Raw genomic sequence first — 14,920 nt, forward strand, 5'->3', positions numbered from 1 at the left:
TTAAAAATTATTATAAAAATAATTACACACACACACACACACAAAAACAGGAATTAAAAAAAAAAAAGGCAGCATAAATTGATACCATTTGGAAAACCTGTCTTCCACTCATGTACACTACAGGCTCACACTACGCAGGGTAGGCCCTAGTGTTTCCTTTCCCCTACCACAAATACAACTAAAAGTATTTGACAATATTAGAAAAATTAAGATCTATTACTTGATGATGATTACTGATGGCAATAAAAAGGTTGTTGTTGTTTTTTTTAATAAAACATCACCTTTAGTATTTATCTACAAATTTATGCCAGGACCATACAAGTTAAGAAGGACAACTGTCAAAGTCCTCAGTGGAAAACCTCAAATAATCAACAAATAAAAATATTAAACTTTTTTAGCTCTCAAACTTAAGACAAAAAGTTAATATAGTCATTCATCCATAAATATATATTGAATGCCTATTGTGCCATACCTTGTTCTAAGTGCTATCAGTAAACAAAACAGAAAAATCTCTGTGCTTCTGGAGAATATATTCCATTGGCATGGGGAAAAGGGGCAGATAGCTTTTTCTTTCATAGCACTTATCACCTTCTAATAGTATACCATACCAGTGGTTGCTTTCTAAAAAACACCTTCTAACTAGTGTGCTGGAATCAGTACAATCTCCTATATAAAAACTAACATGAGAAGTAAAGTTTGGAAGTATAGCCAAGAGGTACTACAAGATATACAGTCACATTTATTATGTTCATTATATGTCATTTTGCAAAGCAGAATTTTATTTAACACAACATTCAATAATAAGGTTGAAATAAGATTAAAACTGTGAGTTAACCATAAAATAAATCAAGCACAAAATTATAATCAACCAAAGTGTTCCAGGCCAGTTAACCAAGGTTTTTAACAAATATTTTTACCACACAAAATTAACTACAGTGAGATAAAATGCTTAAAAGTGAGATAAAACTATTTTAAAGTTACATGTAGATGAAAGGCTTACCATGAATCTGTGAGTGAGATGCAAGGGTGTAGAACCTGACTGGAATGGCTTTTGCCGGGGCGTTGGCATAGGACCATCATAAAATGGCCTTTGGGATGTTACAACTGGTAGATTGTGAATGCTGCCTGCCTGATCATCGTCCTCCTCTTCTTTGAGAAAACTAGAACCAGTTTTTATCATTGTAACATCTAGAAAACAAAGGATTATAATTAGAGAATCGTAAATACCTATTACCTTGAAAAAGAAAAGCATTACGAAATCTAATAACCTTGTCCATTCATATTTAGTAACACTAACATTTTAATACTATTTGCCTCTTTCACTGTGTTAACATCTGCAGTGATCATTCAAAAGCAATGGAGGGTAAAACTGCTGGTACCTTAGCATGAATCAAAGCAGTGGCACCAATCTGTATTAGTAGTCAGTGTATTGTTAACCAATTGCAGTAAAAATAGTAATTTTATTAAATCTTGATCTTTGCATAGATTTTTTAAAAATGTTCTCTGTGTTAAAATGGGAAGTGTGCATAAAGAATTGTGATGGGGGATTTCCCTGGTGGTCCAGTGGTTAAGACTCTGTGCTTCCAATGCAGGGGTTGTAGGTTCGATCCCTGGTCAGGGAACTAGATCCCACATGCTGTGCAACATGGTCAAAAAATTAAAAAAAAAACATGCTGTGTAGTGCGGCCAAAAAATTAAAAAAAAAAAAAAAAAAAGAACTGTGATGGTTGTCTCAAAAAAAAAAGCAATTCTGCAATTGAGTTGTAAGCTGAACTAGCTAATTTTTTCATGTAACACCATTTTTATTGGAAATACCAGATGAACTATGGTTTATCAACTATGTGGCAAACATTTTCTTAAAAACGAAGTGAGCTGGTCATTTAAGAAAAATAACTGACAGAATTTGTGGTCAATGATAAAACTGGAGCTTTCAAGCGAAAATCAGAATAGTGAAAAATGTGTATCTGCCACCATGAGCTTGACTGCTTTGTAATATTTAAAAACTTCTGATGAGATTGGCGATGATACTAACAAATATTATTCTGGATAACGTGTCAATATTAGGAAGGTCTGCAAAGCTCAGGAAACAGTATTTTCCAAATTAACAATGCATACGTGAAAAAATCAAACATGGTAAAAGATCCATTCAAGTTAGACCAATGGATTTTAATGTAATAATAGAGTTGAAAAGTTCACCGAAAAGTTTTCAGATTCTACATTGCAAGTAATCTTTAAGAAATTATCATTTGTTGCATTTTGGTCCAACATCGAAGAAGAATATCCGCAATTCTTTCAATAGGCTATTAAAATACTTCTCCTTTTTCAAACTACATATTGTGTGAGGCTAAATTTTTTTCACATACTTCAAACAAAAACAAATATATGGCAGTAGACTGAATCCTGAAGCACATGAAAGAATCCAGCTGTCTTCTACGCTAAGATCTGCAAAATAATATCATTTTTCTAGAGTTGTTTTATTTTCATAAAAAATGTTATTTTCATTTACATATAATGAGTTTATTAATGTTACTTTAAAATGAATATTTTAAAAATTTCTCAGCTTTAATTTCTAACATAGTAAATAACAATAAATATAACTCCACAAACAATTTTCTTTGGGGTCCTCAAAAAATTTTAGGAATGTAATGAGCTCCTGAAACCAAACATTTGAGGAGTGCTATCCTATAAACCCTATATGCTTTAAATGCAGCACAACTTACCACTGTACACTGGCATTTCACTTGGTAATATTCAAATGTGTTAATTTTAGCATATAAGTTGTAACAGTCACTTTATTTAAAGGTTTTTCATTACAATCCCAGTACCTTTAACATATATCAAACTATTCAGGTTACCTATTTCTTTTTGTTTAAAAATTTTTAATATGTATTTAATTGGCTGCACCGGGTCTTAGTTGCCACGTGTGGGATCTTTAGTTGCAGCACGCAGGATCTTTTACTTGCGGCCAGGTTACCTATTTCTTGAGTTAGCTTGGTAGTTTGTGTCTTTCAAAGAATTTATCGATTTTATCTAAGTTGTTGAATTTATGGACACAAAGTTGTTCATAATATTCACCTATTAAACTTTTGTTATTAATAGCAGTGCTATCTTACAGAAATATAATGTGAGTTACATATGTAACTTAAAATTTTCTAGTAGCCATAAATAGTAAAAAGAAACAGGTGTAATTAATTGTAATAATATACTGCACTTAAAATATAATTTCAACATGTACTCAATGTAAAAAATGACCAAGGTATTTTACATTCTCTTTTTTGTACTGTCTTCAAAATCTGGTTGCATTTTACACTTAAAACACACCTCAATTTGAACTAGCCACATTTTAAGTGCTCAAAAGCCATAAGTGGCTAGTGGCTATCATATTGGATAGTGAAGGTCTAAGGGATACACGGTGATGATACCCCTTTCATTTCTTATATTAGTCATTTGTGTCTTTCTTTCTTGATCAATCAGGATAGAGATTTATCAGTTTTATTGATCTTTTCAAAGAATAAGCTTTCGGTTTTACTGACTTTTCTATAGCTTTTGGTTGTCAATTTCATTGAATTCTGTACTTTATCATTTCCTTCCGTTTGCTCGCTTGGGGTTTAATTTCCTCTTCTTCTAGTTTGCTAAGGCAGAAGCTTAGATCATTGTTTTGAAACCTTTTTCAACATACGTATTTAATGCTATAGCTACATTCTACCAATCCAGTACTGACTTTAAATAATAGTTTTAATAAAAAATTGAAAATATTGATCAGTAAGATGGATCATCCCATTCACAAAGTCAATTCATACCAACTGAGTTTTCATCATCTTCTAGGATATGACTTCGCTGTCTAGGATGACCTGAAGCCAGCATGAGGTCATCATCATCTTCCTCATCATTTATAATCCGTTTTGAAAAAGAGCGGGTTTCGACTGCATTGTCCTTTAGAAAATCACCAGCACTACTTGTATCTTCTCCATCAAAAAGATCATTATAATCCTTTTCTACTCTGCTGGATACCTTGAACAAATTAATACAAATTAGAAAGTATTAGTGAACTACTTAGATAAACACAATTACTCAAAAGGCAACCTTTTAATATGTACCTATAAACTCTACCAAGTAAGCAAGTGCCTTGGTAAAAATAATTAACAAATATGTTTATGAGGATTGTATTATATTTATATAAGACCTAGTCCTTACTTTAAATGCCTATAGTCTACGGATAAGGTGGAAGTATAAGACAGACATGTAAAAAAATACATGTGTATACCCAAATATAAAGCAAAATTTTATTCCTCACAATCATTCTCCAGAAAAGAAGTCACCTATGAGTCCTTACAAAGTCTGTCATTATAAGATATTCTCTCATTTACTTTTATTTTGAACAAGATACTGCTTAGGTAAGATGTTTACTTTAAATGATCTCAGTTAAAGCTTGTCTTTGGGGTATTTTTTGATGCTTACAGAAGTAAACAAATAGAACCAAAAGAAAAACAAAAGTGGTAAATAAATCCAACATTAATCATTGATTCCTAGGAACATGAACATATCATTGCAAGTACTGAATGTCACTGTAAACAATTTTTGAGATCACTTTAAAAAGTGAATAGTAAGCAGATACATTGTAAGGATCACAATTATTCCTACAGAATGAATAAAAACTGTACAATGTTAAGTCAATGGAAACTTATAGTTGGGTATAAAAGTCTAATGAGAACACCATTAATGGATTCAAAAGGGACTATATCACAAATCTTTTAGATGGAAGTGCATATAACTGTGTTCTGGAAAGTTGACATTTAAAGAAATGAGAGAACAGAAAAAATACTTCTAAATTCATATGTTTAAACAAATGATTTGAATAATTAAATTAATAATTATTGATAAATGCTTTAAGAAGATATTTAACTATTTTATCCATAGTCCTAAAAGCTTATGTACTCAAGTTGGTCAAAAACTTTTTTCGGGAGGGGGCTTCCCTGGTGGCGCAGTGGTTGAGAGTCTGCCTGCCGATGCAGGGGACCCAGATTTGTGCCCCGGTCTGGGAAGATCCCACATACCTCCCACATGCCGCGGAGCGGCTGGGCCCGTGAGCCATGGCCGCTGAGCCTGCGCAAATTTTTTTCAGACTTCCTTATCAAAAATGAGGGTTTTAACTTACGGTGAGAGGTGTTGTAACAGAAACATGTACTATGAGGAGTAAAAGCAAAAAGGAGAGAGTGGGCAATTCTGGATAGAAGGGTTAAGGTTTTATAAGAGGTGACCTTTAAACTAAAATATTTTAAATTTTTTTTTTTTGGCGGTATGCAGGCCTCTCACTGCTGTGGCCTCTCCTGTTGTGGAGCACAGGCTCCGGACGCGCAGTTGATTTACAGTGTGTATTAATTTCTGTTGATTCAGTTATATGTATATGTATTCTTTTTCATATCCTTTCCCATTATGGTTTATCACAGGTTACTGAATATAGTTCCCTGTGCTATACAACAGGACATTGCTGTTGAACTAAAAATTGTTTCTCAATTTAATTTTCTTTTTTATCAACGTTAGACATGCATATAAATTAGTCAGTGTTATCAGATTTAATATAAAAATGAAAACAATCCTCTGCACAGCCTCCGACTTACTTCTCTGCTCTCAATTGTTTCTTTTGATACTTTCCTCCACACTTGTAAATCATATTCCAGTGAAATTTTTTGATTTTTCAGTTTTAATTACCTATTTAATAGATGTTACTAACTTCTTTCTGTTAAGAAAGATGAGGATTTGGTGCCATTTTTCAACCACCACTGCTTCCCTTGTATGCATATACACCATTCTCCTACTCCTGCCCACCCAATATAGATATATTCTCATTTTGCTTGGATCAATTTACAGTATTTAGATTTATTATGACCATGTAAATGCTATTCATAGCTGAACCCTAAAGCAAAGGAAATAAAAGCAAAAATAAATAAATGAAACCTAATTAAACCAAAAAGCTTTTGCATAGCAAAGAAAACCTTTGACAAAACAAAAGGACAACTTACTGAATAGGAGAAAATATTTGCAAATGATATGACCGATAAGGGGTTAATATCCGAAATACATAAACAGCTCAACATCAAAAAAACAAACAACTCAATTAAAAAATGGGGAGAGGGCTTCCCTGGTGGCGCAGTGGTTGAGAGTCCGCCTGCCGATGCAGGGGACATGGGTTCGTGCCCTGGTCAGGGAAGATCCCACATGCCGCGGAGAAGCTGGGCCTGTGCGCCATGGCCGCTGAGCCTGCGCTCCGCAACGGGAGAGGATCAACATTGCTAATCATCAGGGAAATGCAAATCAAAACCACAATGAGATATCACCTCACACCTGTCAGAATGGCTATTATCAAAAGGAACACAAGTAACAAATATTGGCAAGGATGCAGAGAAAAGGGAACCCTCCTACACTGTTGGTGGGAATATAAATTGGTGTAGCCACTGTGGAAAACAGTATGGAGGGTTCTCAAAAAACTAAAAATGGAACTACCATATGACCCATCAATTCCACTCCTGGGTGTACATACGAAAAAAACCAAATACACTAGCTGGAAAAGATACATGCACCCCAATGTTCATAGCAGCATTATTTACAGTTGTCAAGTTATAGAATCAACCTAAGTGTCCATCAACAGCTGAATGGATAAAGAAGATGTGATATAGATAGACAGATACATAGATATTGGAATACTACTCAGCCATAAAAAAAGAATGAAATTTTGCCATTTGCAACAACATGGATGGACTTGGAGCTTAAGGTATTATGCTAAGAGAAATAAGTCAAACAGAGAAAGACAAATACTATATTATATCACTTACATGTGGAATATAAAAAATATAACAAACTAGTGAGTCTAACAAAAAGAAACAGACTCACAGATACAGAGAACAAACTAGTGGGGAGAGGGGCAATATATGGGTAGGGGATTAAAAGGCACAAGCTATACTGTATAAAATAAGCTACAAAGATATGTACAACAGGGAATACAGCCAATATTTTATAATAACTATAAATGGAGTACATCCTTTAAAAATTATGAATCACTATACTTCAATAAAAATAAAATAAAATAAAGAATTTCTCTGTTTTGGTTTTTTCTTACATGGATTCCCCAAAGATCTTCCAATCTCCTGCCTGAAAAACATAAGACTGGCTGACAACACTCTGGGAGCCAAGTATGAAAAGTGAGCTGGGAATTTCAACGTTCAAGTATATACATTTTCATTTAATCCTTTTCAGTACAGTATTCCTCCTTCACCCAACACCACTCAATTGTACCCAGTGTCCCTGGATCTGAATCTTTGGGGACTCAGGCAAGCTAAGTGGCACCTCAGGGGAAATAATGAACAAAAACAAGGCAGCCTGTTTAAAGCAGTTCAGTCAGGCTGTGCAGCTAAGCATAAGAAGTATATAGTTAGCTCTAAGAGTTAAGGGAATTCATGACAGAAAAACTTAGGCTAAACTAAGTTACAGTTATTAACTAATTTTCATCTATAAAACATTTATTTAACTAAAAACACCTAGAACACCAGGATACTAAAAAATTACAGTTTTTCACAAAGGTATTCCTTGGAAATCCATGAAATATTAAAGGATATTATATGGAGGGAAAGAAGTTCCTTAGTAAAACGTATTTGGGAAACATTAGGTTAAACAAGTTTAAACGTTCTTTGTGACAGAGCATTACTGAACATCTAATAACATAAATTATAATTTTCAAAGAAAGTAATGTAGTTTGTGGTGTTTCCCAAATTCATATGACCACAGAAAGACTTTGAAGAAACTGTTCTACCCTATTACTTATTACCTTACTGCTTGACATCTTTCCACTGGGGTCACAAACATTCTCCAGGACTCCCAGATTTCCTTCTGCATCAGTATAAGCTATTTGAGCACAAGTAGGATGCCATGACAGGCCACAAATTGCATAACCTTTCTCATGTTTCACCCTAAAAATTAAAAAGTGAATTCTTAAAACACTGTCAAGAAAAATATAAGCTATACATTTCTTTAGGTAAATTTTAGTTAGAAAAAGTTTTGATAAACATAGCTAGCTATATGTCTGCATTTTAACAATCTAATGATTGCAGATGTGAAATGTTTAATAATAAAAAAAACAAACATCTAATAGAAATAAGCAAAAAAGAGACAAAAGATTTACTGAATCATACCTTTCCATGCAATCTTTGGTTTCCACATTCCAAACTATAATTAAACCATTAATACTCCCTGCAGCTAAATATTGTCCACAAGGAGACCAGGTTACTATATTTAGGGTCTAGTAAAGAAAAACAATAAATAAATAATAATTTCATACAATTTAAAACTAAAAACTCATTTTATTACCAAATTCAAATTTTTATAACCCTTATTGTATGCAATTTCTAATTAAATCTGATACATAAACAGCAAGACAAAGTTTGCTTACTTTTTAACTTTCTTTTTCAATAATATTCAACAAAGTAATAGCAGCTTTTACTTTATCACAAGAAAATTACACTAGCACAATTTTAAAAGCAAGAGCTAAAAAATGTTTTTATCCTAGAAAGAAAGACAACACAAGTTATCCTCTTAGCAGTCACCATCAAGATGAAGAGAACTAGGAAGTGAAGTAAATCGTACTAAGCCATTGCTGACCTACTGGGCCTCTGTTTCCTAACTGCAAAATGGGTATATATGAGAGAAGGGGGCGGGGGCAGGGAGAGAGAGAGAGAAAGAAACACAGACTAACAACCTTTCCTGCTCTAAAACTCCAGTGTCCATAGTCACAAGTCTCAATGAAACTCACTTAACAATAAATATTACTAATAATGTGAGAATTACCTATTCTAATACTATGCTAGGGTTAAATTTGACTTCTTATAAATTAAAAGATTTTTCTTACCAAATTTCACAAAGGAGAAAGGTCAGATAGGACCTAGCAAAGACTTATCTACTAGTTATTCACTAAGTGAAGCAAGGCTGAGGGGTAAAAGGTGGACACATGCACAGCAGTCCGGAGTTGTTCTCCATTTCCAACAATATTTAGCTGTAATTGTATTAAAGCAAAGTATGCATTAACTATTCCCATTAGCCTACTGAAAGTATCACTTACAAAACCTACCTGAGAGATGAAATTATCTGAAAGATCAAATTGATTACTCCAAGTTTCTCTTCTATATAGCTTAACAGATTTTTCCACAGGAACTGCTAGTAACTATTAGGAAAGATAAATGATTTAAACAAAAGTTTACATTAAATTAACTTTAAAGAGAAAAAAAAGCAGAAAATTCATCTAAATAAGACTAAAAAACATAAAAGCAAATTTGTATTTTAATTGGCAACTAACAAAACTCAGAAAGCTACTTAAAATTTTGATAAAGAATGGGTGATGGGGCTTCCCTGGTGGCGCAGTGGTTGAGAGTCCGCCTGCCGATGCAGGGGACACGGATTCGTGCCCCGGTCTGGGAAGATCCCACATGCCATGGAGCGGCTGGGCCTGTGAGCCTTGGCCGCTGAGCCTGTGCTCCGCAATGGGAAAGGCTACAACAGCGAGAGGCCCGCGTACCACAAAAAAAAAAAAAAAAAAAGAATGGGAGATGATCATTATTGCTTGCACTGAAAGACAGAGAACTTACAGTCACTAATATTTTTAACACTATTTCTTAAGGAATATAAGCCCTTTGGATCTAAAAATTCATCTTATTTGCTGGCAGGAGAGAAACAGAGCCAAAATACTTTGAATATCTTTGGAAAAGGAAACTTATCTTCTTACATATACTTCCAAAAAACAGATTAGTAGAAAAAATAAAACTGACATTCTTTCCATGCTTATCAAAAAACGAAGAAAAATGTATTATTTATGAATAGTAAACTATGTTTAAATTTTTTTTAATTAATTAGATTAATTGTTTCATAAGCAAAGAAGAAATACATACTGGATTTCCCAACTATCACTTTAGTGCAGAATGTACCCTTAAAAGTTTACATGACACAAAAGGTCATACATTGAAAAGAAAGTCTCCCTCCAATCCCTAAATCCTATTTCTACTTCCCAAAGGCAAAAAACATAAGCATAGACCATATAAGAATGCATATGCACTTATACACAAGTAGACACACAATTAAACAGTAGCATTCTATCTACTATCTATACCTACTGCTCTACAGCTTGATGTTTTTAATATATCTAAAGACTGATTATTCCATGTGAAGACTCACAGATATACCTCATTCTAACAGTTGCAGAGTATTCCATTTCCAGGAATAAATTCCACAGTTTATTTAACCAGTTCTCTATTAATGAACATTCAGGATGTTTACAATCTTTTGCTACTATAAACAATGATACAACATTTTCATTATACATACTCTGTAGTGCATATGAATAAATATGTTTATAGAATATATGCCTAGAACTAGAACTACTGGTCATTCATTCTAATAAAAACTGCCACATCCTCTTCCACACAGTATATATCAAACTTTTGATCTTTGACCATCTGACAAATGAAAAATAGACAATCATATTTCAATTTGTATTTCTTTTAGTATGAAAGGTTGCATGTATTTTCATATGTTAAAAGCCATCTGTGTCGGGCTTCCCTGGTGGCGCAGTGGTTGTGAGTCCGCCTGCTGATGCAGGGGACACGGGTTCGTGCCCCGGTCCGGGAGGATCCCACATGCTGCGGCGCGGCTGGGCCCCTGAGCCATGGCCGCTGAGGCTGCACGTCCGGAGCCTGTGCTCCGCAACGGGAGAGGCCACAACAGTGAGAGGCCCGCGTACCTCAAAAAAAAAAAAAAAAAAACAAAAGCCATCTGTGTATCTTTTTCTGTATACTGTCTGCTCATGTCCTTGTTCATCTTTTTACTGGGATCTTATTGATTTATAAGAACTCTTTGAATATTAAGGAAATTAGCTCTGTCATACTGTTTCAAACTTTTTCTCAGTTTATCATTTGTCCCTTGACACTGAAATATTTATTTTTTTACTTTTCATATTGTTGAGTTTATTAATTTTTTCTGGAAATTTTCACATATGCAGAGAAGTTAAAAAGATGATACAGCAAATGCCTATACAATGAGATTCACCATGTGATAGGAAGTCTCCAAGATGGTTCTCAGTAATTCTCACCTCCTGGTATTCATGCCCTTTGCCAGTACATTTATTAAATCTCCTTTTCTCCACCTTTATAATACACTAAATTCCCATATATACTGGATCTATCTCTCTGTTTAATAGATATCTGTCTATTCATGAATTAGTATCACACTTTTAATTCCCATAGCATTATAATGTTATATCTGATTGAGTTAGACTTTACCACTTTTGTTTTTCAAGACTTTTGCTTTTCCATATGGCTTTAGAATCAGTTCTATTTGGTCCCCCCAAACAGCTTACTGATATTTTATATTGAATGCTTCAAAACTATAGATAATTCAGGGAAGAACTGACATCTTTATAACAAAAATTCATTTCTAAGAATAGGATATATTTGTCTATGCGTTTTTCTAAATGTTGCCATTTGCAACAACTTGAATGAACCTAGAGGGTATTATGGTTAGTGAGATAAATCAGAGAGAGAAAGACAAATACTGTATGTTATCACTTGCATGCAGAATCTAAAAAATAAAATAAAAATAAGTAAATAAAATGAATAAATATAACAAAACAGAAACAGACTCAGAAATATAAAGAACAAACTAGTGGTTACCAGTGGGAAGAGGGGAGGGGGTAGGGCAAAACAGGGGTGGGGGATTAAGAGGTACAAACTATTATGTATAAAATAAATAAGCTTTTTAGCTTATCCTTTTGGATATATTATATAGCACAGGGAATATAGCCAATATTTTATAATAACTTTAAATGGAATATTATCTATAAAAATTTTGAATCACTATGCTGTACACCTGAAACTAATATAACATTGTAAATCAACTATACCTCAATAAATAAATAGATAAATAACGAAAAAGAATGGGATACATTTTTTCTATGTAAGTCTTCTTTTACTCTTCTTTGTAGCATGTTTAAATTTTCTTTACATAGCTCTTTCACATTTTTTGGTAAGTTTATTCTTAGTTATTTTATCTTTTTTTAAAATTTTAAAATCTTTTTTGATTTCACAGTTAGTGCATTATTTTTCTCTCACCATGTTTTCTAAATGGCTATTGTTTGTATATAGGACTATAGGTTTCGTATATTAATTTTGCTTCCAACTACCTTACTGAATTTTCTTATTAGTAATATTTTTCCCCCAGTTGATTTTCTTGGGATTTCCTCGTATACAAGCATTTCATTTGCAAATAATGAGCATTTTCCTTCCCTTCTTTCAAACCTCTCATATCTTTCTATTGTCTAACTGTATCAGCTAGTACCTCCAAAATGTTAAACACTAGTAGTAAGAGTTGATATAACAAGACTGTTTCCAAAGTTGCCCCATTAAACATGAATGTAGGGCTTCCCTAGCGGCGCGGTGGTTGAGAGTCCACCTGCCGATGCAGGGGACACGGGTTCATGCCCCAGTCCGGGAAGATCCCACATGCCGCGGAGCGGCTGGGCCCGTGAGCCATGGCCACTGAGCCTGCGTGTCCAGAGCCTGTGCTCCGCAACGGAAGAGGCCACAACAGTGAGAGGCCCACATACCACAAAAAAACACACAAAAAAACATGAATGTAAAGAAAAAGGTAAAATCGATTCATTCCTGCCAAATGTACTCTTCAAAAAAGAACTTTTAAAAAGTTGAAATGTTTCTTACGGCATTTCAATAATTAATTTGCTTGGAGCTCTAAAATTTATAATCTAAATGAAATAGTTACAATTAAAAAAACTATTCTTACATTCAAAGATAACAAGGACTGGAACATATAATTAAAACAAAATAAGGGACTTCCCTGGTGGTACAGTGGTTAAGCCTCTGTGCTCCCAATGCAGGGGGCCCAGGTTCCTCCCTGGTCAGGGAACTAGATCCCACATGCATGCCACAACTGAAGAGTTCGCATGCCACAACTAAGGAGCCTGTGTGCTGCAACTAAGATCCAGCACAACCAAAGAAGTAAATAAACAAATATTTTAAAAACAAAAGAAAACAAAAAACAAAATAAGAGTCACTCACCTTCCCACTTTTTGGCTGCCAAGCAAGTCTGCAGATTGATTTTGCATTTATCACATCATTGCATTTTTGCAGCAGTGGCCAACTGATAGCACATGTCTGATTTAAAAAAAAAAAAGAAAATGTAAGTCTTGTGACTGAAAAATAATCTTTTTAAATAAATAAAAATGAAAAATAAAATGCCAAAAGAAAAAAGAGAAAATTTATTTCCCCTTATGAAAATTCTCCCAAAAAAAGATACGCAGCACTGAGTACATTTAATAAGTGGTTTCTTCAAATTGATAGATAGCTGGAGAAAAAAGCAACTTAATTCACTTTAACCTAATTATAATATTTGATTTACCTAAGTTACTTTATGTTTTTCACAGTTAAAAAGAGCACAAGTCTTAAATGATTAACTCAAATAGGAGTATTTCCTATGTAGAATAAGCAAACAGTATACTCACTGAATAAACGTACACAAACAAAAAAACCCCCAATACATTAAAATCTTACAGTAACTATGAAAATAAACTTGAGAGATCTACTACGAAATGTTAAGGTGTCAAAGTCAATCCTTTTAAATAGTTCAAAAGTGAGGGAAGAAACTGTGGCTATGAGCTGAAGCATATCTGTGAGGGATGTTTTTCTCATCAGCTACATCATTCCTAGAAATGCCAAGCCTTCTCTGATTGCCTCAGGAAGAATTCATTGTTCCCTCTGCCAATCCAGAAAGCACTTTCTTCATACCTCCTTTAAAGCTATTACCAGGCTGGGTCAGAGTAAGTTATGTGACTCTCCAAATCAAGTGTGGCCCATGCCTTACTTTCGTATCCCCAACACCTGGGGACCAACATATGGTAGTTAGCTTATAAATATATAATGATTGAATTTCCCTTTGTGATGAGATACAGAATCAATTAGTCTTCAACATATTTACTTTTACTTAGATTGTTGGGGAATTTGATCACAAAACCAGTATTTCATGCTACTCAAAAGAAACAAACTATGAAGAAGAATTATTAATTTGGTCCAATAATACATTATGTAACGTCCGATATATGATGGAAATAGGCAAAAAGCTTTAAATTCAAATTGATGAGCTTACCTGATCTGAAATTTGCCACACCTTGACAGATCCATCACAACTAGCTGATGCCTGCAGAATAAAAAAATAGATTTCTCTATAGTTACAGCCATAATACTATATGGAGACTGGTTCAACTGATAAATTAAAGAGGCTTTTAACAATTGTGTGAAACTTTCTGCTAATTCTCTCACAGTTTTAAACATATTCGCAAAAAATGCAAAAAGAGAGGGAAAAAAATGATTACCAGAAAGATGTCCTTAGGGTCAAAGGAAAGACTTAAAACAGGGGCATCATGTCCTCGAAATGTTTTCTGTTGGCTGCAATCCACCACATCCACAACTTTGACTAGAAAATCACTAAGAACAAGTGTAACGTACATCAATAAATGTCAATACAAAAGACTCTCAAAAGCTATGACCCAAATATTTCAAAGTAATGAGTAAATGCCATAATTTCTTTATAGCAACGTGTGAAATTTGGCACCCATATTACCTTTTAGTTTTGGTTTTGGTCTATAAAGATGCTAAAAACATAACTCAAGATTTCTCATATGTTAAAATATAAATACTTTTAGAAAGTGGCTTCCTTAGATCTTAAGCTTCTATTATTTGCTAATCTAATTACAGCCACAACCATTTTTAAAAGCATTATGCCTTTTACTCCAACTCAGCAATTCATCAATTACATTTTTTTCCTATGACAAATAAGCAACAAGAAAAACAACAAAAATCCTAGGTTGTACCAAAAA

The 14,920-nt window shown here is 33.8% G+C and overlaps 1 protein-coding gene across 1 annotated transcript in view; it reads right to left on the reverse strand.

Moving 5' to 3' along the window:
- WDHD1 (WD repeat and HMG-box DNA binding protein 1) overlaps positions 1-14,920 on the reverse strand; it is a 56,820-nt gene that overhangs the window by 30,853 nt on the left and 11,047 nt on the right. The window contains exons 5-12 of the mRNA XM_024734739.1: positions 14,417-14,528; positions 14,191-14,241; positions 13,107-13,202; positions 9,116-9,208; positions 8,184-8,290; positions 7,820-7,961; positions 3,801-4,011; positions 1,001-1,188 (exon numbers count right to left, since the gene is read on the reverse strand). Of these exons, the coding sequence (XP_024590507.1) occupies positions 1,001-1,188; positions 3,801-4,011; positions 7,820-7,961; positions 8,184-8,290; positions 9,116-9,208; positions 13,107-13,202; positions 14,191-14,241; positions 14,417-14,528 (1,000 nt within the window). The remainder of the gene's footprint in view (positions 1-1,000; positions 1,189-3,800; positions 4,012-7,819; positions 7,962-8,183; positions 8,291-9,115; positions 9,209-13,106; positions 13,203-14,190; positions 14,242-14,416; positions 14,529-14,920) is intronic.

The sequence above is a fragment of the Neophocaena asiaeorientalis genome, unplaced genomic scaffold (genome assembly GCF_003031525.2).
Source record: "Neophocaena asiaeorientalis asiaeorientalis breed wild unplaced genomic scaffold, Neophocaena_asiaeorientalis_V1.1 scaffold547, whole genome shotgun sequence".
Classification (NCBI taxonomy): domain Eukaryota; kingdom Metazoa; phylum Chordata; class Mammalia; order Artiodactyla; family Phocoenidae; genus Neophocaena; species Neophocaena asiaeorientalis.